The 25,403-nt window shown below is 34.5% G+C and overlaps 1 protein-coding gene and 1 long non-coding RNA gene across 3 annotated transcripts in view; both read left to right on the top strand.

The window, feature by feature from the left end:
- The first annotated feature begins 3,226 nt into the window (after positions 1-3,226).
- LOC133195749 (uncharacterized) lies at positions 3,227-4,371 on the top strand. Its single transcript, XR_009722243.1, has 3 exons — positions 3,227-3,360; positions 3,714-3,852; positions 4,267-4,371. It is a non-coding gene; the product is annotated as an uncharacterized LOC133195749 (long non-coding RNA).
- A 323-nt stretch (positions 4,372-4,694) lies between these two features.
- LOC133195747 (dynein axonemal heavy chain 3-like) overlaps positions 4,695-25,403 on the top strand; it is a 60,205-nt gene continuing 39,496 nt past the window's right edge. For both annotated transcript variants that reach the window (XM_061331674.1, XM_061331673.1), the window contains exons 1-31: positions 4,695-4,821; positions 5,315-5,510; positions 6,518-6,724; positions 7,287-7,540; positions 7,879-8,083; positions 8,259-8,462; positions 9,502-9,632; positions 9,872-10,067; positions 10,685-10,879; positions 11,175-11,363; positions 11,687-11,815; positions 12,273-12,473; positions 12,705-12,844; positions 13,140-13,230; positions 14,126-14,193; positions 14,300-14,528; positions 15,138-15,290; positions 15,531-15,669; positions 15,993-16,191; positions 16,370-16,598; positions 16,884-17,054; positions 17,302-17,583; positions 17,952-18,116; positions 18,712-18,846; positions 19,206-19,293; positions 19,420-19,550; positions 19,803-19,903; positions 20,223-20,337; positions 20,459-20,592; positions 21,293-21,568; positions 23,530-23,674. In XM_061331674.1, coding sequence (XP_061187658.1) covers positions 4,733-4,821; positions 5,315-5,510; positions 6,518-6,724; positions 7,287-7,540; positions 7,879-8,083; positions 8,259-8,462; positions 9,502-9,632; positions 9,872-10,067; positions 10,685-10,879; positions 11,175-11,363; positions 11,687-11,815; positions 12,273-12,473; positions 12,705-12,844; positions 13,140-13,230; positions 14,126-14,193; positions 14,300-14,528; positions 15,138-15,290; positions 15,531-15,669; positions 15,993-16,191; positions 16,370-16,598; positions 16,884-17,054; positions 17,302-17,583; positions 17,952-18,116; positions 18,712-18,846; positions 19,206-19,293; positions 19,420-19,550; positions 19,803-19,903; positions 20,223-20,337; positions 20,459-20,592; positions 21,293-21,568; positions 23,530-23,674 — 5,187 coding nt within the window. In that variant the 5' untranslated portion in view covers positions 4,695-4,732. The remainder of the gene's footprint in view (positions 4,822-5,314; positions 5,511-6,517; positions 6,725-7,286; positions 7,541-7,878; positions 8,084-8,258; positions 8,463-9,501; positions 9,633-9,871; positions 10,068-10,684; positions 10,880-11,174; positions 11,364-11,686; positions 11,816-12,272; positions 12,474-12,704; positions 12,845-13,139; positions 13,231-14,125; positions 14,194-14,299; positions 14,529-15,137; positions 15,291-15,530; positions 15,670-15,992; positions 16,192-16,369; positions 16,599-16,883; positions 17,055-17,301; positions 17,584-17,951; positions 18,117-18,711; positions 18,847-19,205; positions 19,294-19,419; positions 19,551-19,802; positions 19,904-20,222; positions 20,338-20,458; positions 20,593-21,292; positions 21,569-23,529; positions 23,675-25,403) is intronic.

Raw genomic sequence — 25,403 nt, 5'->3', positions numbered from 1 at the left:
GTTCGCCTGTAATAGCTCGGATTTGTTGATTAAGTCATGTGGACTTGATCAATATGTATTAGATGTACTATTATTAGCTGCTCGAGTAGACCTTCATAATGAGTCTTCTCACATTAAGTTCAATTTTTTGGCAGGATGTGAAAAGAAGGTTTTTCTTCCATTGAAACAGAATTGACACTCTATCACCTAAAACTCTTTTCACAAACCAGAATTATAGAGTTTTCATGTATTAGAATTGACATTCTACCATATAGAAAGTTTAATACTGAGGTTCGTTCATGATCCGAAATTAAAGTTGTTGATCAGAATTCTTTGAAGTTGATCTTTTAGGGAAACTAATTTGTCAGGAATGTATAAAGATATACATTTAGCATATTTATGACAAACTAAAGCACGTTTAAACTTCAAAGAGATGATAGGTTTAAAACACAAATTTAAAATTGTGTGTAATTTAGGAACCTCTATACATATACCTGCACAACTAAATTCTGTGGTATTTTTATGTAGTTTAGAGTCACCCAGATCTGTCTGAAGATCTAACATTAAAATGAATTGAAATCTATATTGTAATACTCAGTTTGTAATTTATGGAAGCAATTTTCTTCTAATTAAAATGTTTTAGTAGGCCAAGATGAATTAATTGAATACTTCATATTTAGTACATGTATTTTCCCCATTTGATTTATGTACATCATTGCTTTGGTGTCTTTGAACATATTTCCTATGTTGAAAATGAAATAGATCAACTTAATGTTTAAGCTTTTACGTGATGTAATTTTCTCAGTTTTTATTTGTGTAATAAAGAAGGTCCTTAAATTCTGTAATAATATTTACCAATCATGTCCTAGGAGTTTATCCTCTTGCCATATCAGGGTAGCTGAGTTTCTCCTCAGTTAGGTTATAACTCTGCTTCTTTATACATATAATATAGATCATATAGACAAGCATTCCTTGCCCCCAACCTACATGACCTAGCTTCACTTATTAGGTGCTAGTGGACATATAATATAGATCATATAGGCAAGCATTCCTTGCCCTCAACCTTCACTTATTAGGTACTAGTGGACATATAATATAGATCATATAGGCAGGCATGCCTTGTCCTTAGCCTTCATGTTTGGGGTTATAGTGGACATGGCACAAATAGTGCCTTTATCTTCATGTTTAGGGTGATAGTGGACGTAGCACATACAGGGCATTAGGCAAGCATTCCTTGCCCTTAGTCTTCATGTTTATGTTACTAGTGGACTAATTAACTTATAAAGGCATGTTTTGTGTATACCAATTGTAATGGCAGCTTTATTTCTTTTTAATTTGGCCTTGTAAATGACCCCCCCCCCCCCCCCCCAATTCCTACCCCTTACGAGTATGGAAAGAAACAAAAAAAATTTATCTATTGTTCTCCCATAGAGATGATGTTCTGAAATTAAAGGGGGTGTTTATAAATGAGCTGGTACGTGTATGAATTAAATAGTCAAATTTAATTCATTTACAAAGCACTTAGTTTGTTTGAAATATTTTAATTTCAGTGACCTAATTTTCTTCCATTATTAGGCAGGTTTAACATACATTGTGCCTGCATGACTACTTTGTGAACAAAACTTCAGAGGAGATTACAATTGTTATAGGCTTTTTAACCTGTCAGGTTTTAAAATGCTTGAAAATAATTCCATTAAAACTAAATTTAAAGGTCCATAAAAATTAATCTGTTTTGTAAATTTAAAAAGGAGGAAGAGATATTTAACTTGATATCTTGTTAAGCAGAGAGATTGTCCAAAGCTTAATGTATGAATGGGGAAAGTGTTTGAAAGGTTTGCTGAATTAAATGTCCAATAAAAATATAGAGCTTATTTGAAAACTCTGAGAATAGAATTGCTATTAGATTATTTTATGAAATAAATGTCTGTCTTAGGATTAGTGTCAATTTACATGCTTTCATTATCTGTTCTGCAAAGTCATTCAAATTTGTTCATACCTTTTCTGTTGTGCAAAGCCATATTCAACCTTAGCTTAATTCCTGAATTTTCTTAATTATACTTTTTCTGAATCATTCTTGGAAAGTGCAAAGCCTTGTCTGTGGGTTGTTTGTGCAGTTGTGAAATTTTTTGCTTCATCCAATATACTTCTCATTCATGGCTAAACTTCTTATTTCTCCTCAGCTGTTAACAAATGCATGAATTTTATTGTGGCAATTAAAGCGAGGTCCCTTCTGCTTATACTGTTGTTGTATAATGACAGGATCTATCCAACATCCAGTTACTGTGTATATATAGCTACTGTTGGTTTCCTAAGTGATAAAAAACAGTCAAATTCTCCACAGTTGTCTACCCTTGCAGACAATTATTTATTTAATATCATTACAGGGTTGTCCTAAAGAATTTAAATTGCAGGAGACATTAAAAAAGTAGAAGAGGGTCTGGGGTTCCTTCCCTTACATTTGGGTTGAGAGGAAATACAAGAATATAACCAGGGGATTGCCTCATTATAGGTGTAGAGTAAATTCCCCAGCCCCCGGCTCTTAGGTACAGACCAGTAATTATGATATTACTTTATTTTGTATTATCCCAATGTCAGAGAGTAATTTTTATCCCCATTTCATCAGAGCAGTGTGTTCAATTTTTAAAAGTATCATAGGACTGCAACATTGTTATTTATAGAATATACTGCATGTTTCGTAACACTTCATCAATTAAAAGTTGTTTTTCATTAACTGTTGGTTTATTTGTAAACAGGAAGTCACAGCTTGGCGGACAGCTCCACACAGAGAAATGGTCACGGACAGGACAGTACAGTCAGTGTGGAAGAGACCACAGACAGCGGCAGGCCGCATTCAGTTTTTGCCCCGGAGATGTCACAAGTGGATGAAAACTCGGAAAAAGATCATAATGAAGAAGGTACAGTAAAGCCGTTCTTCGTGATTTTAAAAATTTAAAAAGGAGACATAATTAGTAGAGTTTCCTTCACATGTATACTTCCTTTCAGAACCATTTTCTTAGACTTTAGGCTTTTCATGTTGTACATCTTATACTTGGGATAATAGTGTTTGTTCAGCTTTGTGGAGTTCACTTTGCTTTTGTGTAAATTGTTAAGGCATGCAACTTTTTCTTGCTTTATTTCCTATTTTAAAGAAAAATTTCTATAACCTTCCATAAATAAAAAAAAAATCTTATAGAAGAAGCAATATTATAACATTTTTTTCTATTTCATTTTTTTATTAGATGAAGATGAAGCTGAAATTGCAGGTTATTTGGGACATGATGATTACACCCGTTCCATTCTCACCGTGGAGTTCCCTCCCTTTTACTTCTCCACACACGGGTTATCTCGACCCAGCACCCCAAATAATGAGGACCAGCCAAGGTAAACTCTAAATTGTTCAACAGAAATTTCTAATCAGAGTGCCTTAAATATATAATATTGAGATATGTTTTTACTCACCAGACCTTAAATACATGTACATGAACTACTACAATATGTGCGGGTCATAACCTTGTAATCTTGAATTCAATTGGACCAAAGAAAAAAATCTTCTTTCTTTGAGGATTTGAGATATATTGAGGTTAAAATACAATAAAAGATTGATGGGACTTCCATCTCACCTCAGCATATCCTTTGTATTCAAGATATCAAGGATAAATATAATGTTCAGTTGATATAAAGCCACTAAAGAGATGAATATTATACTATTAACATTGTGTCTCTGTGTCTGGCAGGTATTATCAGCTGATTGAGAAAGCCATAGAACCTAACATGATCAGTCCTGTGGAAACCGAGACCGTCCAAGGAATCTTTGAACTGGTTCCTAAAACCCTCAGACAAGCTGTGCCGAGTGCCAAACGCAGGTTTCTTAGGGTATGTTAAATGTAGGTTTCTTAGGGTATGGAGTTTCTTAGGGTAAGTCATAAATATTATATTCCACAATTTCTGCCATTTTCAGTAACTGTTAGATAGGGAAAATTCAGTTTTATATTTAGTTGTTGAATGGTTTTGTATTTATATTTTGTGATTGTAATTTTTGTGTATATATATCATGGTAATAATATATATGAAATACAAAATAATTATGAGCATATGCAACAAGTCAGATATTTAAATATGCCTTAAGATCTATTGTCCCACAAAATCTCAATTTGACAATGTCAGGTACTCCATTTAAAAAGAGACAGAAACATTGGTCATTATTGAAATAAAAAAAGGCCTGATTGAGTTGTGGAGAAGGGGGGGGGGTTTGCTGAAATGAATATGCAGAGTGTTTTTATCTTGCAGGAAATGGAGGAGGATAGAAGATTGGCTCTGAAGAAAGCTATACTGGATTACATCTTATTAGACACAGCAGAACAAGAGAGACTGGGGGTACCCATACCAGTCAAGGTGAGCAAGCTAACTAAAGGCTGGGGGGGGGGGGGGGAGGGAGGGGGGGCACAATGGAACAGGAGAGACTTGGGGTATGTATGCCATTTGGTAAGTGTTTTAAAAAAAAAGTGACTTTATAATGACCCTTCTTGAATTTCATATTTTTTTTTCAACAGGATTTCATCTATGCTTCATGTTTTACTTTCAGTTGTTAAATCTTACGTTGTAAGTCTTCCAGAGTCTCTTCATTTTGTCCCAGTATCAGACTTGTATGAACTGTAATGTAATGATATATAATTGGCCTTTTTATGGTTTGTGGATTATGTTTCTATTGCAGCCCTCCAACTCTGCAGGTAGACACCAGTACCCCTGGCACGAGATGGTCAACAGGACTCGAGATTTTATGAAGAATGACCTGTTTATCACACACCCTGTCATGTACACCATTCTATATCATTTCCAAACAAAGTAGGCATTATTTAACTGACTGCAAACTTATGATTTATTTGCCTTAGTTCTACTATTTAGTAATTCGTTATTCTAAGAGCTCCTGTCTTCTCTTTGTACACTCAAAGTTTTATAAGGCTGGTACTATGAACAATTTTGAAAATTAAGACTTGACATTATGTAGATGCAAGATGGAGACAAAAGATGTGATGGATTAAAAGGTAGACCTAGACAGCCACCATGCAATCATTAAAGTTTCACTGAAGGATTTTGCTTAATTTGATGTCCCTTCTACACTTAAAAATGAGAGAGTGGTTATTATTTGGTCTGCCTGCCTACAGTTAAACCAGATTATCTCTCTATTACCACTCTATATGAGACAGAGACTTTTGGGGCAAGATCTAGGCTTTGTGTTAGCTAAATAATTCTCCAAGGGAAAAGTATAAAATTTCTATTGCTGTGGGGTGGGGGTGTATTCCACAAACATGTCTTTTATACCCTTATCATCTTTTAGATATGGAGACTTTAGGCTTATCGATATTCCTCACCTGAGAGAGATCATGCCACTAACCATGGAAAATTTCTACAAAAATGTCAAACAATCCAGCTTGGATGCCGCAGAGAAGCTGCGCTATGAGTGGCTACCTGAGGTGTGTGAGATTGTGGATAGCCACCGCGACACTGTGGAGGACTGGATGCCACAAGATTCAGTAAGTTTGAAAGTGGGATCTAAGATATTTGATGCCACAGGATTCAGTAAATTTAAAGGGAGGTTCTAAGGTTTTCGATTTGTTAATGAGTTTGAATTTTAGTTTAAGGGGGTAGGGTCTAAGGGTTTTGAAGCTACAAGATTCAGTAAATTTGAGGAGAGGATCTAAAGATATTTTTGATGTGTTGGAGAGTTTTGAAAAATATCCAAAAGAAGAAAAAATTGGGGCATGCACTAATATTATGTGGCCAGGGGATATGGGGTATATCTTCAATAGAACGAGAGAGAGTAGGATTGATACTGAATCAAAATACTATCAATTTCAAGTACTGGTACTTGTAATAAATCGAGGGCGTAGGTCTTTAAAGAGATTGTATATCCTTGATTGTTTAAAACTGCATATAAATACGTATGACACTTTTGATTAATTTGTCAAAGGTCATCTGAATTTAACTTATTCTTTATTCTGCAGTGACATGTTTAATCATAACCCATTATTCACTTACAAAAGTCGGCCATTTCGATGACAGATTGTAGGCCTTGCAATTGATTAATGGTCATTTTTTTGTCAATCTAAAGTGTTGCTTAAATATTAGGGAATCAAATACCCTTATCAGACTATACTTGGGAAAAAAATAGTTTAAGTACATGTAACATAATGCCTTTGGTGCATTGACTGTTTGTACTCTTAGCTGTTTTTTTTTTTTTTTTTTTTTTTTGGTCTTATATTTTGTGAATTTTATAAGAGCTTAGTAAGCACTTTTAAAAATAGCTGTTTATTTACCTGAAATTTTGTAATGTTTTTGATAGTCTTGTGATATTAAGTTGCCTTTTACTTCTTTAAATAGCCATTTTTCTCGTATTTATTGCAGATAAAAATGTCCTCAAAAATGTTCTTTGATATGATTTAAATTTTCAAATTATCCATTAAAAATCAGCAGAATAAACAGAGTGTAAATTTGTTATGAAATAGCCGATTAAAAAATTTTCATTTTTTTTTTCAAACAGGGTCTGAGGATGAAAAAGATGGACAGGTTCTTCAACAGCATTGCGTCTTTGATGTCAAATTTGCTACGAAGTTGTGTAATTAACTCTATATATGACCTGGTGGACTTGATAGAGGAATACACAGCAGGAAGTAGCTACGACGGCGAATATACACTGTTCAGTGGGTTAGCCCTGCCCACTAAAATCCACATAGTTCACTTCTTCATGGTAAATGATTGTGATTTCGTTAGTAAATTTTTACGTATTAATTATTTTGTTTTATTCATATCTGCAAGTAATTCAGTCAAGCGTGAAGAGAAATACAGGATGTCCTTGTTGATGATAAAATGCTTCCAAATATACATGAAAAAGTTAACCAACTGTAACAGGAAAGGGGAAAAATGCGAATTCCAACCCAGGCCCCCTGAATCTCTAATCAAACCCGTTTGACCTCCACACAACAACTAAATTGAGTCAACACCCCCCATAACATGATTTAGTGTTGAACAGTCATACATATTTAAATGAATTGCAATTATTTAAAGATTTAAATACATGTTTATACTTTGATTTGAAATTAAGAATGATTAGTTATGATTCCTATATATCAAAAGGGTGTTCTACTTTTCCTTAGTGTGTAATTTAAAGAGATTCACTTTTTAGTGATTCTGTGTATCCTTTACACCTCTCAAAATGTGTTAGTCATGGAATGAAAAAGAATTTTTAGGATACCAAAAAAAAGTGCAAATTGATTATTAGTTTAAAATGATAACACTATGATATTTTTCAGCAAGAGGATATGGAGAAGGTAGACATTAATTTTAAGCCAAATTTCTCGGACATCTGTGATTTCTTCTGTCTGATTATTGATCACATGATCGTCAGCGTGAGGGAGCTGCCTCGGGTTGAACATCTCCTGTTCCAGTCTGTGGAGGATCTACAAATTTCCACCATCAGGAGTGTGATCATTGAGGAAGAGCTGGTGGAAAACGCTAAGGAGAGGATTCGAGTGGTTATCATGGCAAACAGTCATGGTCCTAACAGGTAATTATTTATTATGCTAATGAATTCTTTCTTCTCTGTAACTTATTTATTAATTACCGGTTGGCAGGGGATGCTCACTCCTCCATGGCACCTGATCCCACCTCTAAATTTTGAGGTCCGTGTTTGCTCTGCTCCAAATTTGTATCGTTTCATTGCACTTTTGAGATTGAATACTGTTCGTTATCTTCATATTTCATTAAAACATAGCGAAAGAAAAAAATGGTAAGTAATTTTAAAAGCAGTACATCAGAAAAAGTAATTAAGAAGCAGGTGAGGAAGTTACAAAGTTCACTGTTTGGAACAGAAAATATTAATGTAGCATCATTTTGTTTCTGTAGGTACACATCTGTGTATGATCCATACAAATATCTCATCTCCGTGGAGACAGAAAACAAGGTCAAAAAGTTCATAAATAAGGAGCGCCCTCTACGGGAGTACAGACAGGAAATAGAAAAGTTGAAGAGGCTGATCTCAGCTGTTGCATCACTTCCTGTTGCCATTCCAATGCATTTATTTTACTTAGACTGTAACCATATCAACCAGGTAAATGGAATTAAAATCGTGTCTTTTAAGAAATAAATGATGTTAAAGGCCAATGAATGAAAGAACTAAAGGAAGAGAGATAAAGCTTTCAGAAGATTTATAATGGACTGGTAAGAAGAAGGTTGATGTTCAAATTATTTATATTGATGAAAATTTGAATCATTTCAATTCACAGTGGTTAATCAAAAGGGCCAGGTACTTCATTGATATTATGGTCACCAACATAGCTAACATGAGCCGGGATTTCAACAAGGGGATATGTAAGCAGTATGACACGATTGTGAAGAAAGTAGCCCAGCAGGCTGAGAATACAGAGGAACTGGTTCAGATGCAGAACTATGTAGAAAATCTTAAAGTGGGGGAACTGCTGCAGCTAAAGGTAGGGGACTTCCTAAAAGTAGTTACTGCAGCAAGAGATGGAAAACCTCCTCGAAGAAGAGCATTACTGTAGATAGGATTAGGGAGCCTCCTCGAAGTAGAGCAATTACTGCAGCAAGAGTTAGGGAACGTCCTCAAAGTAGAGCATTACTGTAGATAGGATTAGGGAGCCTCCTCAAAATAGGGCAATTACAGTAGATAGGATTAGGGAGCTTCCTCTAAGTAGAGCATTACTGTAGCTAGGGTTAGGGAACATCCTCAAAGTTGAGCATTACTGTACCTAGAGGTAGGGAATTGCAGAAACTGGGGAGATACTACTGAATTGGAAGAAAAGAAACTTTGAAATGAAGGGAACTAGTGCTTCTTTCAAGGTAGGAGAAAACTGCTGCAGCAAAAGGGAGGAAACCTCAAACTTCAGGGAGGGAATCTGAAAGTGGGGGATATGCTCTACTGTAGACCACCAAATTTTCGTGACACCTTATTTTTTTGCGAGATAGATATTTGGTATTTATAAGTGGGAAAAAATTTTCATGAATTAGGTTATTGCTGCCGTTGAGTCATACTAATACAAATATACATGTATATGTGAGAACAGAATTTCTTCTCACATGATTACATGAAAGTAAAATTCTCGCAAATAAAAAATGATTCACAGTACTATAGATCACCAAGTTTTAGGGAGATCTTATTTTAAGAATCAGTGTTTGGTATTTCTAAGGGAGGCAAAAATTTCACGAATGCTGGTTATTGCTGTATAATAGCTATACTAACATAATAAATATATACTAGAATGAAATTTTTTCGTGAGCATGCATGTACTATGTGGCATTATTAAGCGAAAATAAAGTTCTCACAAATAAAAATTGATGTACAGTACTTAGAGGTAGGGTATCTTAGAATTGGGGACCTCAGCTAAAGATAGAAAATCTTTAAGTGGGGAGTTGTGCAAAATTTAGGGACCTCGGGAGTTCAAAATATGTAGAATTTTCTATACAATGTCATTTAAATTCTTAAACATCAACATTGAATTTCTTCTGCAGGACAAACAAGAAGTGGCTGGACAGAATTTGATGTTTTTGTTGGACTATACCTATCTATCTACTGCTGATATTTCTACTAACAACACCACGTTCACCTGGGCAGAGAAAATTGTCCCTATTATCAGCAGCACGTAAGTTACTGGGCATGGGCATTTAAAGGACTTTGTTAGAGGAAACTCCCATAAATTTCAAGAAAATTCTTTTTGTAGAAATGCTTTGAACATATTTTGTGACAAAATAAATTCCCATAACTCTTGTTTATTTCAAGAAAAAAAAATAATATTTAAAAAATATTTCAAAATGTACTAAAGAAAATAACTTGCCTTGTGATATCATAAGATCAATTTTACTGATCACTATCTTCCCACAGAGAGAAGAAACTGTCCAAGGACCATGAGATCTACAGTAACAAGCTGAGGGACAAGAAGAAGAAGTTCCAGGAGGAGCTGGACTACGCAGAGAAACAGGTGAAGATGTTCCAGAACAAGAGCAACATGAACGAGGCCGAGAACTTCATACAGGAACTGGAGGACATTGCCAGGAAGCTGGAACTCTTCCAGGAAGAGGTCAGGGGTCGTTCCTAGGGAGGCTGGGAAATTTCCAATTTCTGTAGAACTCAAGGGGTTATTACTAGGGAAGCTCTAATGTTTCCTATTTTTTCTGAACTTAGGGTTATTTACTAGGAAAGCTGGGAAATTGATTATTTCTGTTGAACTTGAGGATTGTTACTAGGAAAGCAAGAAAAATTCCTATTTCTGTTAAACCAAGGGATTGTTTCTAGAAAAGCTGGAAAATTTCCTGTTTTTGTTGAATTCAGATGAGCAGAATGGATTTCAAATTCTGACTCATGGTTTTCTAGATCTGTGCATGATTCTATCATATTGACCCTAAAACTTTGTTATTATCAACAGCTTTAATGAAGGTAACCACATATTGTGTAGAAGAAATAAATATATTGTTATGAAAAACTAAACATTTGCACTTCTTCACTGTCATAACATGAAATTAGTTATAAAATATTTTTCTGTATCGCAAATGGATTTTTCCATATCTCAACTCTACATTGGCATACATTATTACATTCCTGGTTGCAATTAGAATCCAAAAAGAATTCAGACTAATTTGTAATTTTATCACAGTCATGGATGATTTCATTTCAAGACCTTGTTTGCTGATATTTCAGAAAGTAAAGATAAACAGAGAGGAGATGTTACTAGGACAGGAAGTGATGTCACAGTATGGACAAATCCAGGCCATCACCACTGCGAGAGAACCGTACGAAAAACTCTGGAGGACGGCCGTCACCTTCCACAAGGAGCATGACAACTGGATGAATGGACCGTTACTGAAGGTCAATGCAGAGGTCGTGGATGAAGAGGTAAGGAAATATGCAAACATTATAATAAGTGAAAACAGATTGGAAGTTTTTTGTTTTTGTGTGTGAAGAGAAAATTACGGAAATTACGGTAAGAGGTCTCTGTTAATAGCAACTGTTGTATAGGCTTTATTTGTAGAATTTGATTTCATGTGAAAATGAATGCCCATGTAATGAAATTTAGTTCAATCTTTTGCATCACTAACAAACTCTCAAAATATTGTAACAGCATTTTGCATTTTGGAAAAAAAATCCCATTCTTTACAGATTAAAAATTTCACATGACATAAATTTTCAGGTCCAGAATCTGTGGAAGACTGCTTACAAACTGACAAAACAATTCGCCCATCCAGACTTCCGTGGACCGAAAACTGCAGCCATTAAAATTAAAACGAGGCTGGAAACATTTAAGATCCACATGCCTTTGATTAATGCCCTGTGTAACCCGGGCATCAAAAAGAGGCATTGGGACATGATGAATGAAAAGGTTTGAAAATTTGCTTACACACTTTCTCTTTCAAATAGTGCATGTTTTCTGAGATGTCAACTTTTTGCAAAATTTTCAGTCAGTACAAAATTCAGAACATTATGACTTTGCAAGTAATTGATGGGCCACATTAAAAACAACAAATTTTGTTTCACTAAAGAAATATAGCTGAAAAAGGAAATTGTGCATCTTGATTTTTTAAAACAAAAGTGAATTTTCAACTTCAGAGATTTATAAATACATGTATGTTAATACTTGTACTCTTAATTCAGTAGTGTATTTTTTAGAAGTACTAACTTGAGTATTTGTATGGAACATAACAGGTTGGTTTCCACATGGCTCCCAATGAAGACACACCATTACAAGAGATACTGAAGTTAGACCTGGACAAATATCTCGATGTCCTACAGGAAATCAGCTCGCAGGCCAGCAAGGAGTTTGCTCTAGAAAAGGTAATAATCAGTGCAGATAAGTCTTATCTTCTACATATATATCAGGTCTATTTTCACCTTGTCACTTTTTTTGACATATATGTAGGTGAATGATATCAATGAATTGATTAAGATTTTTTGTCAATCAATAGATAATTAAAATGCCATGATTTTTGTGGTTCAAAGAAGTGGTAGAAATACATGTATGTCATCAATATGTCATTGATCTTCGGTGATGATGATGATGTGTTTATTATGAGGATGATGAAGTTAAAGATTTTAACATTTCATTCTAAATAAATGTTGATAATCTCAAAGCTTGTCAATGTTATTTGATGAGGAGGAGTTGGAGGCTGGAAGGGGTGGGGGTGAGGGGTATCTAATTGTACTTCTGTTTGATGATGATCTTATCATCAAGCATCTGAGTTGATGATGATGGATGATGATGATGATGATGATGATCCTATCGTGATTTCAGGCTCTGGAGAAGATGAAGAGTGACTGGGAGAACATTCACTTTTCCTTTGTCCCGTACAAGGATACTGGCATCTCTATCCTATCCTCCCCCGAGGATATCCAGGTTCTGCTAGATGACCACATCGTCAAGACAACCACAATGAAGGGCTCACCATTTATAGCACCTTTTGAAGTGGCAGTTAATGAGTGGGATAATCTGCTGGTTTGTATATCAAATGTTCACTTTCATACTGGTTAATGAGTGAGAAGTGATGGATGATTGAATCTTGGAATTTTATGATGCACACTTCACAAATTGTAAAAATTACGTGTTAGATTAATTTTGGTAGTTGTTTTGAGAGTCCAATGCCTTAAGTTCTCATACTTTCTGATTTTATTTGATTGTTTTTAAAGAATCTTGGGAATAATTTTGTTTATTTTGAATTTTTTTTAGCATCGGATTAAAAATATTTTGGAGTCCTGGTTGAAGGTACAGGCAGCCTGGTTGTACTTAGAGCCGATTTTTGGTTCACAGGACATCAGGAACCAGATTCCCGTGGAAGGCAAAATGTTTGAGGAGGTGGATGAACACTGGTAAGGCTGTGAGAAAGACAATGCCATTACTGATTATATTTGTTTCAATTCAAAGTTGTTAAAAGGAGAAAATTTAATATAATTTTATGTTTGAAATTCAAAAGGTTTTTATTTTTGTAGAAAGTTTATGTGTGGAACAAATCTCAAAATCTATATAGATAATGGACAAATGTTTCTTTCTTCATTTAATTGTAAAATGTGATAGGGATACTGTACAAGTTTCTAACTTTTTTGAGGTTTAATCTTGTACTGTTCAAGTGAAAAAAGGGTACAATTGTGATGTTTTAATTTACAGGAAAACAATCATGGAGAATGCAGTGAAGGACACACAAGCTTTAGTGGTAGTCTCTCAGGACCAGATGTTGGAAAAACTCCAACACTCAGAGGTAAGGTTTCTTACCAAGCAATTACAGAGTTTGTGGGTAAAATCAAATTTAAATCAGAAGTAAGATTACAAGACCATCCAATACAAGTTGTACAGTCTTGTACCTTTGTTTGTTTGCATCATGGTCCAAAGTAATGTAGACTTGATATATATAAGGTCAGAGGGTAACGAAGTGATGAGAATTTTTCTCGAGACTACCTTGCAACATTTGCTTAAAATGAGTTTAAATTTAGTCTGATCTTGCCCTTTACCATAGAGTGTGTTATGAAGATAATGTACAATATCATGTATTGTACAACACAGTATAATGTATATCAAGGTCACAGGCAATGACAAGGAGTGTGATTACCAAAGATTTTGGAAATTAACATAACAGGTTTAATTTCACTTTGTTCAGGATTTATCATTTTTCTGCAAAATTAAAACCCATAATGAATGTAAAGGTAATCAGGGGCCTGTTTTACAAAAGAACTTATGACTAAGACCAAAATCTTTAGTTGATTGTAAAATATTGCAAACTTAAAGATTCTGTTTAAAATTGCCAGTGTAAAAATATCTTACTACATTCCTTTTAAAAAGATTAACACCATTTTCAACGTAATGTAAATAAGAAAGTTATAAACAGAATTAAATTTTGGTCTTAGTCTTAAGTTCTTTTGTAAAACGGGCCCCTGATCTTTATCACAAGTCCATAGTCTGCAATTAAAACCACCATGATTTGTACCCTTGTAACAAATCATGAATTTTAGCACCATGTAATTGAAACAACAATAGTTCTTACATTATATGATTGGGGGATTACTGGAAACATTTGTTCTGTAATGTACATATAATTCAGTAATGTTAAAGATGATTAGTAATGAAATATTAAAATTCATTCTGTTTCTCGCTTTCAGTCAATGCTGGATGATATTCAGAAAGGACTAAATGATTACTTAGAAAAGAAAAGACTCTTCTTCCCAAGGTCAGATATCAGCAGTGCTCTTGTCTAAATTCTAAAATCTTTAAATCATAACAAAAAGATGCCAGATCTCCACAGATATTATTTTTCTCCATTTAAAATTCTTCAGGTTTTTCTTCCTTTCCAATGATGAGTTACTGGAGATTCTCTCCGAGACCAAAGATCCACTCCGAGTACAGCCGCACTTGAAGAAATGCTTTGAGGGCATTGCACAGTTGACCTTCACCCCTGACACTATCATCACTGGCATGGAGTCTGCTGAGAAAGAGGTTGTGGAGTTTGCTAGGACCATCGCTCCTAAAGAGGCCAGGGGTCTAGTGGAGAAATGGCTTTTACAGGTGAAGAAATATTTTGTAAAAAAAGGGGGGGGGGATAAAGGGGTGGAAGATACTTGTACATTTAAACATTCAAAAAATGATAGCACAAACTTGTGAAAAGATCCTATTGCTGTGCAATTTTATGATCATGGTGTTTTATTGTGCTAATGTTTTTAATTTTTTCTCCTTAATGGGTGCCTCATTAAGGGGAGAAGGGACCTATCCTCAGCCTATTCATTGATCATAGCAGTCAGATACTTTAATTATTTGCTTGAGAATTTTGTATGTTTGAAGAAAATAATTTATAGATAATTGAGATAAAATTGTCTGTGGAAGCTTTCATATGCTGTTTATCACAAAATTTTTGCAACACCTCATTTCTCAAGAAAATTATTTGGTAATAAGTGAGACAAAATTTTCGGGAATATCATTTTTGTTGTGCATAATCCTTTATTAGATTAATATGAGCATGAATAAAATTTTTGTGAGCAGATGATCTCACATAATTATTCGAAAATTGAATTCTCGCTAATCAAAAGTGGTTTACAGTATATGTATTGTGTGTTTTTTTAAAATACAAACCATGTTCATGTATTGTGCCAAATGACAAACGGAAAATTTTCTCTCCAGGTTGAAGAAGTGATGAAGCTGAGTTTGAAGGAAGTCATGAAGAAAGCCGTCAAAGAGTATCCCACAATTCCCAGAAAGGACTGGGTCGTCAAGTGGCCAGGACAAGTCGTTCTGGCAGCCAGCCAAATTCACTGGACAACGGAAGTCACTCAGGTGAGAAGTTTTGGCCAAAATTAGTTTATGCACCAATTTTAGATTGTTCAACTAATAGATAAGTGCAAAAATCACTTGATCACGCAATTCTGTTATTGACTGAGTTTAGAGTTCATTCAGGCTCATACATGTACGTTTTAATAAAGTTGTTTAAATAAATTAAGATTAAAGATTAATTTGTTGGGTTTTTTAATGTCATTATGAAATAAAACTTTAATATTTCTTACATTTTATTTACAGTCTATTACAAGTGGATTTATGGGACCTTACCTTGCCAAAAGTAACAAGCAGATAGACGAAGTGGTGGCACTTGTCAGGGGGTCCCTGTCTAAAATGGCCAGAATCACTCTTGGAGCCCTCATTGTTATTGATGTACATGGTAAGACTGTTACTTATGTCTGATCTGATCAGATATAGTATTTTATCCTTGTTCTTCAACTACATGCTCTATGTTACAATGCTTTTCTATTCTTGACTGAGTATATCTAGACAAGAAATTCGTTGGTTATTTACATGTACATCGTGGATTTTATTTGGAAGTTAAAATTATAATTTTTGTAACTGACAACTGTACATTATGAAAATAAAATCCAGTTTCTACTTTGAAGTAATAAAATTATTCAGCTATCTGATCATGAGTTAGATTTTCAAAGTGAAACTAAATTCTAGAGTATGAAGTGATTTTGTGTATTGTGCTTTCAGCTAGGGATGTTGTCGCCCACTTGAATGATGTCCAGACACGCAGCGTGAATGATTTCTCATGGATCAGCCAACTCCGTTATTACTTCATTGAGGACTTGGTTCAGGTGAAAATGATCACCACCACTGTGGCGTATGCATATGAGTATCTGGGCAACACCGGGAGACTGGTCATCACACCACTGACTGACAGGTGTTACAGGTAAGATTCTAAATAATCATGCAGGCCTGAATTATATGTCTAAATGCATTAGGGATACCCCAAGTACTTATGGGGTTTACATCACATACACAAAATTTTGGAATTTTTACCTTCATATTATTTCAATCATGGAAAGCTCTGCCAAACAAAGATATTTTTTTTTTAACAATCACTATAGGACACTGATGGGCGCCCTACTTCTGAATCTGGGAGGTGCCCCAGAGGGACCTGCAGGTACAGGGAAGACGGAGACATCAAAGGATCTGGCGAAAGCTGTGGCCAAGCAGTGTGTGGTGTTTAACTGCTCTGATGGGCTGGACTACAAAGCCATGGGCAAATTCTTCAAGGGTCTGGCCCAGTCAGGGGCATGGGCATGCTTTGATGAGTTCAACCGTATTGAACTGGAGGTTTGTTGTTGTTGATTTTTTTTTTTGAAATCTTTATCTTCTAAAATATTATACATATGCTGAATGTAATCTATGAATGTTTTAAAAATCTTGAATTGAAATGGGTGTAAGTGCATGAAAATTTGGAATAGAGGCATCCTATATGATGTCATCTTTTCACACATTATAATTATGCTCTTTTGCATTTGGCGAAATCTTTGAATGCATTTAAAATGTACATGTACCTGAAAAAAAAAAGAAAACATGCAAATCATTGAGGATTAACTTGATCTTCACCATTTGTAGGTATTGTCTGTGATAGCCCAGCAGGTACAGACCATACAGAGAGCTATAGCTGAGCAGGTTCAGCTGTTTATGTTTGAAGGAACACAGATCAGACTAGACCCCACCTGTACCATCTTCATTACAATGAACCCTGGATATGCAGGCCGAGCAGAGCTTCCTGACAACCTGAAAGTAAGGAAAGATGTGTAACTGGAAGAAAAAAATAACTTAAAATGTCAAGGACAAATGTTGGACATGATTTATTCCCATGTCAAATATCTTGTGCCCAGGAAAACAGATAATAGAAAGTTTGTGGTGTGGACAATGTTATTTGAATTGATAAAGTTTATTTGTCATAAAATAACAATTGCCTATTTAAAGAAATCCCTTACTCCAATGAATTTTGTTCATAGATTTGATTTTGAATGTTATGTTTCAGGTATTATTCCGAACAGTGGCCATGATGGTCCCAGACTATGCCATGATTGCAGAGATTTCTCTGTATTCTATGGGATTTGTGGATGCGCGCAGTATGTCCACCAAGATTGTCGCCACATACCGACTGTGTTCAGAACAACTGTCTTCCCAGCATCACTACGATTACGGCATGAGGGCTGTCAAATCCGTACTGACGGCTGCCGGAAATCTGAAGCTGAAATACCCAGAACATCGAGAAGAAGTCCTGGTGCTGAAATCAATCAACGATGTCAATCTTCCCAAGGTTAGGCAGTAACCCCAAATTCTAAATTATTTCCTAAAAAAAGCCAGGCTTCTGAGCCATAAAATGAAGCTGAGCTAACTATTGATCTTGATCTCACTCTTCCATGTTAGATTCCTTTGGTAAAAGTGAGACAGAGTTCAAAAAGTGAGCTTAAGAGATTTATGGCCCCAGAGCCTGGTTTCTTTATTTTCAGTTCCATTTTAACTGCCACATTTAATTAACCTTGTTAATTGGGATGCTAGTGTTCCAAAGGAAATTGCCCAGATTAATGAAGTATCTAGGTAAATGAGACATACTGTATAGTAGATATACTGTATTACATACATTGTGCTCCACAAACATTAAATGATGTTTACTTTTCCTTTCAGTTTTTGTCCCATGATATTCCATTGTTCCAAGGAATCATTTCTGACTTGTTCCCTGGAGTAGAACTTCCTGAGGCAGACTATGGCCAACTCGAGGAGGCCCTGGTAGAGCACATCTTAAAACGAAAACTACAACCAGACAAGTGGTTCATTGAGAAAATTATCCAGGTAATGGTTGTGTGATACATTGAACAAGTGGTTCATTGAGAAATTTATTCAGGTAATGGTTGTGTGATACATTGAACAAGTGGTTCATTGAGAAAATTATCCAGGTAATGGTTGTTTGATACATTGAATAAGTGGTTCATTGAGAAAATTATCCAGGTAATGATTATATTCTACTTAGAGAAAACCGTGCAGGTTCCTGTATTGTTCCAAGGGAAAAAGTGGTTAGAGAAATTAATCTTGGATGACAAACATTTTGGTATTGGTCAACTAAAAGAAAATATCCATAAAAGAGAGAGAATTTTAAGTACTTCAATGGAAAAATTTATATAGTAAATTTTAAATTTTTTATTGAAAAATTGTTGTTGAATATAAACTGATTTGTCTTTGTACAAATTTACATGTACGTGTTTGTTAAGCAGCTACAGGAAATCTCTAGAAATTGTCAACTTTCCACCTGCTAAATACTGAATTTTGTTTCATTTACTTCCATTTAGAATCCATATCCCACAATTTTTCTGTAATAAAACAACTACATAGATAAGGATTACCAGTCCTAAACAATACAAAATGCAGTGTATATTACATTTGTTTTCAGATTTATGATATGATCCTGGTGCGACACGGACTGATGATTGTTGGGGATCCCCTTGGGGGGAAGACCTCGGCCTTTAAGATCCTGACTGAGGCTCTACATGTCATGCATGACAAAGGACTCATGGAGGAAAACAAGGTAAACATCTTCCTCTAAAATCTGATGCCATGGAAAATATAAAAAGACATGGAAACTTTGGTTAATTTAATTCACTTAAAGGGTGATGTCAAATTTTAAAAATAAATTTTCAATATGGAAATCAATTTTATGGCAGTCACTATAAATATTCCAACTGAGGCATCAACACATACATTAATATATATGACTGCTTCACAATTACTGCAAGATGCAAAATGAGCAGTCACACTTTGTGTGACTACATGTATACATGTATCTTGCATATGAAGGACCGATTCTAGTACCATATGACGCATACAAAAATAAAATTCTAATCTCTGAGTTTATTTGTCATATTGACTGCTTAATATTGATTGTAGGTGATATACTCTATAATTAATCCCAAAGCCATCACTATGGGACAGTTGTATGGTAGATTTGATCCTGTCTCTCACGAATGGTTTGATGGTGAGTACAAAGTGTTTAGAAATGATTCCTGACAAACTAGAGATTGAAAAAACCCTGCTGCTGAGATGCAGTTGTAGTTGTGCGGGGTGTGGAAATTTAATACCTCTACGGTGTTCTTATATATAGGTGTTTTGGCAAACACGTTCAGGGAGCATGCCTCTAACACATCTCCGGACAGGAAGTGGATTATCTTTGACGGACCAGTGGATGCTGTGTGGATTGAGAACATGAACACGGTCCTTGATGACAACAAAAAGGTCAGATTTAATTGTGGTTTTGTACATGGAGAAAGTGCAAAACTGTTTTGATGTGTGGATGTGGGTCTTTTTGTAGTTAACATAAGCCTCGGAAATGGCAATGCTGTAAATGTATAGGAAACTGATTGGATTTATAATGATGCAATCACACATCAAAAACTGTTCTTTGATTTGAAATGGTGCAAGAAGATACTTCATCTCATGGTCCGCCATGTTTCTTTAAGGAAGTATCATGATATATTGACTTTTTAGCTATGTCTGATGAGTGGAGAAATTATCCAGATGAACAACACACAGAATATGATCTTTGAAGCCATGGACTTGGAGCAGGCATCACCAGCCACAGTCAGCAGGTTAATTTTTTTTAAATCCCTCACCCTTCAATCAAGGAGCTTTAAATTCTGCATATGTTCCCTGTTTTAATTTGGACAAAATAATCAAGGTCAATATTTTGCTTTGTCCATGAAATACTTGAGAAGGAAAAGGTCGAACTTGAATTTTAGTTGTGTTTCACAATATATCTTTAGATAAGATATGATACTTTTTTACAAGTGTTGACTGTATATTGTATAATATGCATTCCATTGTTAAGGGTTTTTATTTGTCCATCCAGAATGTATAATGAAAGAAATATTGAATTATATGTAGAAGTGATAATATGGTTTTATACAGGTGTGGTATGATCTACATGGACCCTCTACAGCTGGGATATAATGCCTTAATCAAGTCCTGGATGGAGCATGAACTCCCAAATAACCTCACATGGGAACAGAAAGACACCATCAAGGTACAGAATAGAGTCTTTTACTTCCGCATAAAATGAGTGCATTTTGAGTAATGAATTTCTCTGGTTTCTTCAATATTTTATTCTAATATTATAGTAAATACATTTAATTATCCATTAACAGATGTTGTTTGAGTGGATGCTGGAGCCGTGTTTGAATTTCGTGTCCAAGTACTGTAAGTGTTTACTGACGTGTCACCCGATGCACCTGACGGCCAGCATGCTGACCCTGTACAGCTGTATGATGGAGGACGTCAGGTAACTTCTTATTTCTGCTGGTTGTTTCTGATGGTCAGGCAATGATGTATAAACATCATTATTGTTAAAATCCCAGCTAATTCAGGAGACTTAAATACTTTTTGTGTACCAGTTGTTTTACTGTGCTCAATCTCTCCTAATCTCTACTCTTCTTTGTTATTCTATTTTTCTACTCTCTTCTGCAGTATTCTCTATACTATTCTTTTCCTATCTCCCCAATTCTCTACTCTTCTTTGTCATTCCCTTATACTAATCTCTCCTTTTCCACTATTTTCCCTTTCCATTTGCAACTCCCAACTCATTGATGTTTGAGAAAGATCCTGCTTTAGTTGCTTATTTTGATTCTTTAGCTCCCCTGAGCCCAATTTGAGCCAATAAGCTTTTGTAATTGAGTTTCGTTTGTTGATCAGTGTCTGACTATCTTTCGTCTATCTATTTTTCATGCTTTAATCTCCTTTGAAAACACACTGGAAAAAAATTGCATCCTTGCATAAAGAAAGTTAAAGTTTCAAAGGAAGGATCAGGTCTCACTCCAAGGGTAGATGATAAATAGTAAAATAGGAGGGGGCACTGGAGAAAAATAGGCCAGAAAAGAAAAAAAACCTAAAGGCTTTCTTGTTGAGCATTGTAGCCCTTGGTCCACTTGTTCCTTTTTATATTATGTAATAGACTTTTCACCCTCAAATTCCTACATTTACAGAAGGCTTGGTTTAGATGATGATGAAGAAGAGGAAGAAGCCTTTGTTGAAGAGGATGAGGAAGGAGGGGGAATGGACTCGGATGATGAGGGTTCAAAGGAGAAGTCCCTAACCGACCAGAAAATCATTGAGGAAAGGACAGCCATGTTGATTGCCTACTTCTTCTTTTCCATGGTTTGGTCGATCGGAGGTACACTGGACGCCAACTCGCGCACCAAGTTTGATGAATTTTTCAAGGGACTCTGCGATATGGATGGCACCACTTCCAAATATCCAAGGTGATTTTTTTCTTGCTCATTGAATTTTATCAGATTAAAAGTATTTTAAATAAGTATTTTTAAATGATCAGCAAACTTCTTTAAATGAAGTAAATGAATGAAAGACTTATAATTATTATGTTATTTCTTAAGGCTGCTGATTTTTTGTTGAAATCATGTAATAACATAACAGACCACAAGCAAATGCTTTAATGCATTCCTTTCTTACAGTTAGAATGGTGCTTGAACTCTCACTCTTTCATTTCAGTTTGTGTATTATTTGCCAGACCTCTTTTTCAACAGCACTGTATTTTATAATCTGTTATTATTTCACATTATGTGCACAAATACTATTGCATAGTATATTTATGTTTTCACCAGCAACAGAATTTGAACTCATACGTATATATAACATATACGAGAGAAATCTGGGAAATTTTAGTTGTTTAAATTGCATTGATGTAAAAATAGTTTGAGATTAATTTTTGCTATAGCATACACAGCAGTTTCCCAGAATGCTAAGCTTTGTTGATTTTAATTGTGACATCATATCCTAAATGAATATTTCAATAGGGTTGGAAAGAGGATAGAGAAGTAAGTATGTAAGCATGACATTGATTGGTCCATCCAGGTCATGTGACTGGTGGGTTGGGCCTTCATTTCATGTGACTTGAGATTGTGATGAAAATTAGGATAGGCTTTGCACCTTACTAACCAAACAATTGACAAACTATGTAAGTGACATAAAATGAGATGTGATTGGTCCTTATAAACTGTCCATGACCTGATTATTATGCATAAATTTTTTTCCTACCATTTTTCATTCAAATTTTCCAAGTGTAAAAGTTACGATAAAACTTGGAAAATTTGAATGTTTATTATTTCAGCATGCATGTGTTCCCATCAAACACTCCTCCCATATTTTTACTGTATAATTCACAAAATCATAACAGCATGAATATCCCCTAGCGACCCCCTGTCCCCTCCTCATGGATACTACCATACCATCTATTGATATATTCTCTATGGGCAGTGGTTTAATGTCATTGGCATTGGTTTTGGATAAATGTGTTATTTGGGCTTTGGTTTAAGTAATTTATAATTAATCAGAAACACAATTTTCTTTGGAAAGAAAAGGTGTTGGTTAATTTTGCAGCATGGTTCATACATGATTCTTTTTTATGTTATTTTTAAATTATATCCTAGCTGGCTTCAGAGTAACCATGATTGTGTTGAAATTATTACTAGTCAAATTAAAATCCTGATAATATTTAAGTTGGGTCTTGGAGGAAAAGTTTATGAATAACCTCTTAGTTAATTATTTTGTGTGTTTAGCTATAGTGACATCAATTTTATTCTTCCCAGTAGTATAATGTGTTGTGTGTGTTAACTAAAAACCAGCTGAATCTAAAACTTTCATCTTATTTGTAATGTAAAAATATTTTAGTTATTTATTCATTAAACATTTTCATCCGATTCCAGTATTTTTATTCACTGGCATGTAGTAATTTATATGTGTTTCTGTCTATTTTTCTGAACGTTTTCAGTTTATGTGTATTCAGTTTTAGTCCTCTCAGATAAGGACTTTCAACATAATTTATATAGCTAGCGGATCCAATGGAAATTTGCAATTACAGTGGAGCAATTCTTCACAGATAAATTCACCCTGTGTATTTATAATTATCTTTTCTTGATTTTGATCATGAGCTTCTCAATTCTTGCACAATGATAGAGAATGAATTCATTTATTTGTGCTCTTTTGTATTCTAGTCATTGTTGAATGGAGCTTGTGATGATCAGCTCTCTTTGTTTTTTAAAATCTTCATCCAAAATATTTTTTCCCTATTTCCGGCTTATATAACTCTAACTTGTTGAATTTATAATTATCATAATGAAACAAATACAACAAGAATACAAAAGAAACACAATTCAACTACATGCAGAGGATTTCAAAGGAAGTGGGTAACATTTTGTTTTTGCAGACCCAAAGATCTGAAATTTGCCAACAACCTGAAGATGCCTAAGAATGGATCTGTGTACGACTTTGTCTACCTGAGGAAGCAGTATGGGTCGTGGTACAAGTGGACCAATCTGATAACACCACTCAACATCGACGAAAAAGCCAAGGTAATTAATTACGTAAATGCAGTCAAGGGACAAAACTCTGGTTGTCAATGATGATACATAACATTTTTTTGGCATATTAATTCTCACTTTAACATTTTTTCACTGTTGTTTAACAAATTTCTAACATGCATAAGAACTGTAATAAATTCAGAATAAAGGTTATGACCTGGATCCTTTTAATTAGGAATGATAGGACTATTTGTCCTTAAAAAGGGATAATGTAAATTATTTTAACAAGACCACTCCACGTAACATGTGTTAGTCATCATTTTGAAACGGCAACTCTTACAAATGATAAATAAAGGTATTAAAGGTCAGTAGACGTGGGTAGAAAGTAAAAGACCTCTAAGTAATTTAATTTTTGAAGTCATTTTATTAAAGGCTTTATATGCACTGTGACTTTAGAAAAGTGCATAAAATGTGTTGATATCTGTGCATTATGTATAAAATAATAAATATAGGTCTATTAAAGTAGATTATTTTTTTATTTACCTTGAAAGTTTCTGCAGTGTTGCTTGGGTTTTGGTTTTTATATTCACATTTTTGCATTTTTTTCCATTTAAGTGTTTCCAGCTTTTCTAGATTGGCTTTTACCCCAAGATATATTTTACCCTTTCATGAAACAAATTAATTGGAATGAAAAGTTTACTGAAAATATTTTACACATTCATGAAAATGATTGGAATTAAAAGTTTATTAAAAACAGTTTATATATAAATATATAAATCCAGAGATCAGAGAATAATAGATTGTGTTTCATTTCACAGGAAGTAAAGGTAACCAAGGAAACATGCATGCAAATAAATAAAAGTAGTTCTATATGTATTAGCTTCCTCTTTTTCTCTAGTTGAAACATTTTGATATTATATTTCAGTACATTATATGCATGTTTAATGATATAGCATATTTACCCAATTAGATGAGGTAATGATGAGAAAAAAAAATTGTCATGTATTAGAGTAATTTAAATATAATGCCATTAATTAATTGGATACCAAAATTACAACCATAACTTCTATTTCAACAAAATCCTAGGTAATACTTTAGATGATATAGCATGAAAACAAAGTCTAGTTTAAGCTTATTTTCTACAAAAAAGATTAAAGAATTTGAAATATTAATTGCTGTGCAGTGACTTAATTTATAATACACTTTGGAATTTCTGATATTCAAAACAATAAATAGCAAAGACCCCAGTCTGCAACCACTCAGGATTTGGTAAGATGTGTAATATATGGTACATGTTAAACATATAAAGTGTCAAATATACACACACCAATGACCAGCATTTGTACATTCTGTTGTCAAGTATTGAATATAATAGACACTTTGAATCATGATTTTTAGACAGAAGTTGTACCTTATGATATTGCAAGAACACGGTCTTAATTATTAGAGGAATAATAGCTGTTTGGATTGTTTAGACTGCACTTGTAGCTTTACTTATATTTTAAACTCATTTATAATTTCCTGAAAAGTAAACACTCTCTCCTATGATATGAAGTTAAACTTTTGCATGCATGCATGCAATATTTGCATGAACCCAGTAGTGTGTATAATAATTACTGCATGCAGGACTGAAAACTTTGCATGCTCAACTCTAAACTGTATGCATGTTCTATCAGTAAAGATTTTCTGCAAATATGACAAACACATCCTTGTAGCAAATAGAATATTTATTACTTAATTGTATAAATTTAACCTCATTTACATTTTGAAATTAATCATG

The sequence above is a fragment of the Saccostrea echinata genome, unplaced genomic scaffold (genome assembly GCF_033153115.1).
Source record: "Saccostrea echinata isolate AGI-Se365-2 ecotype Australia unplaced genomic scaffold, CSIRO_AGI_Sech_v1 ptg000029l, whole genome shotgun sequence".
Classification (NCBI taxonomy): Eukaryota; Metazoa; Mollusca; class Bivalvia; order Ostreida; family Ostreidae; genus Saccostrea; species Saccostrea echinata.
The sequence above is the reverse complement of the archived record's forward strand: the minus strand, read 5'-3'. Positions and strand labels throughout refer to the sequence as shown.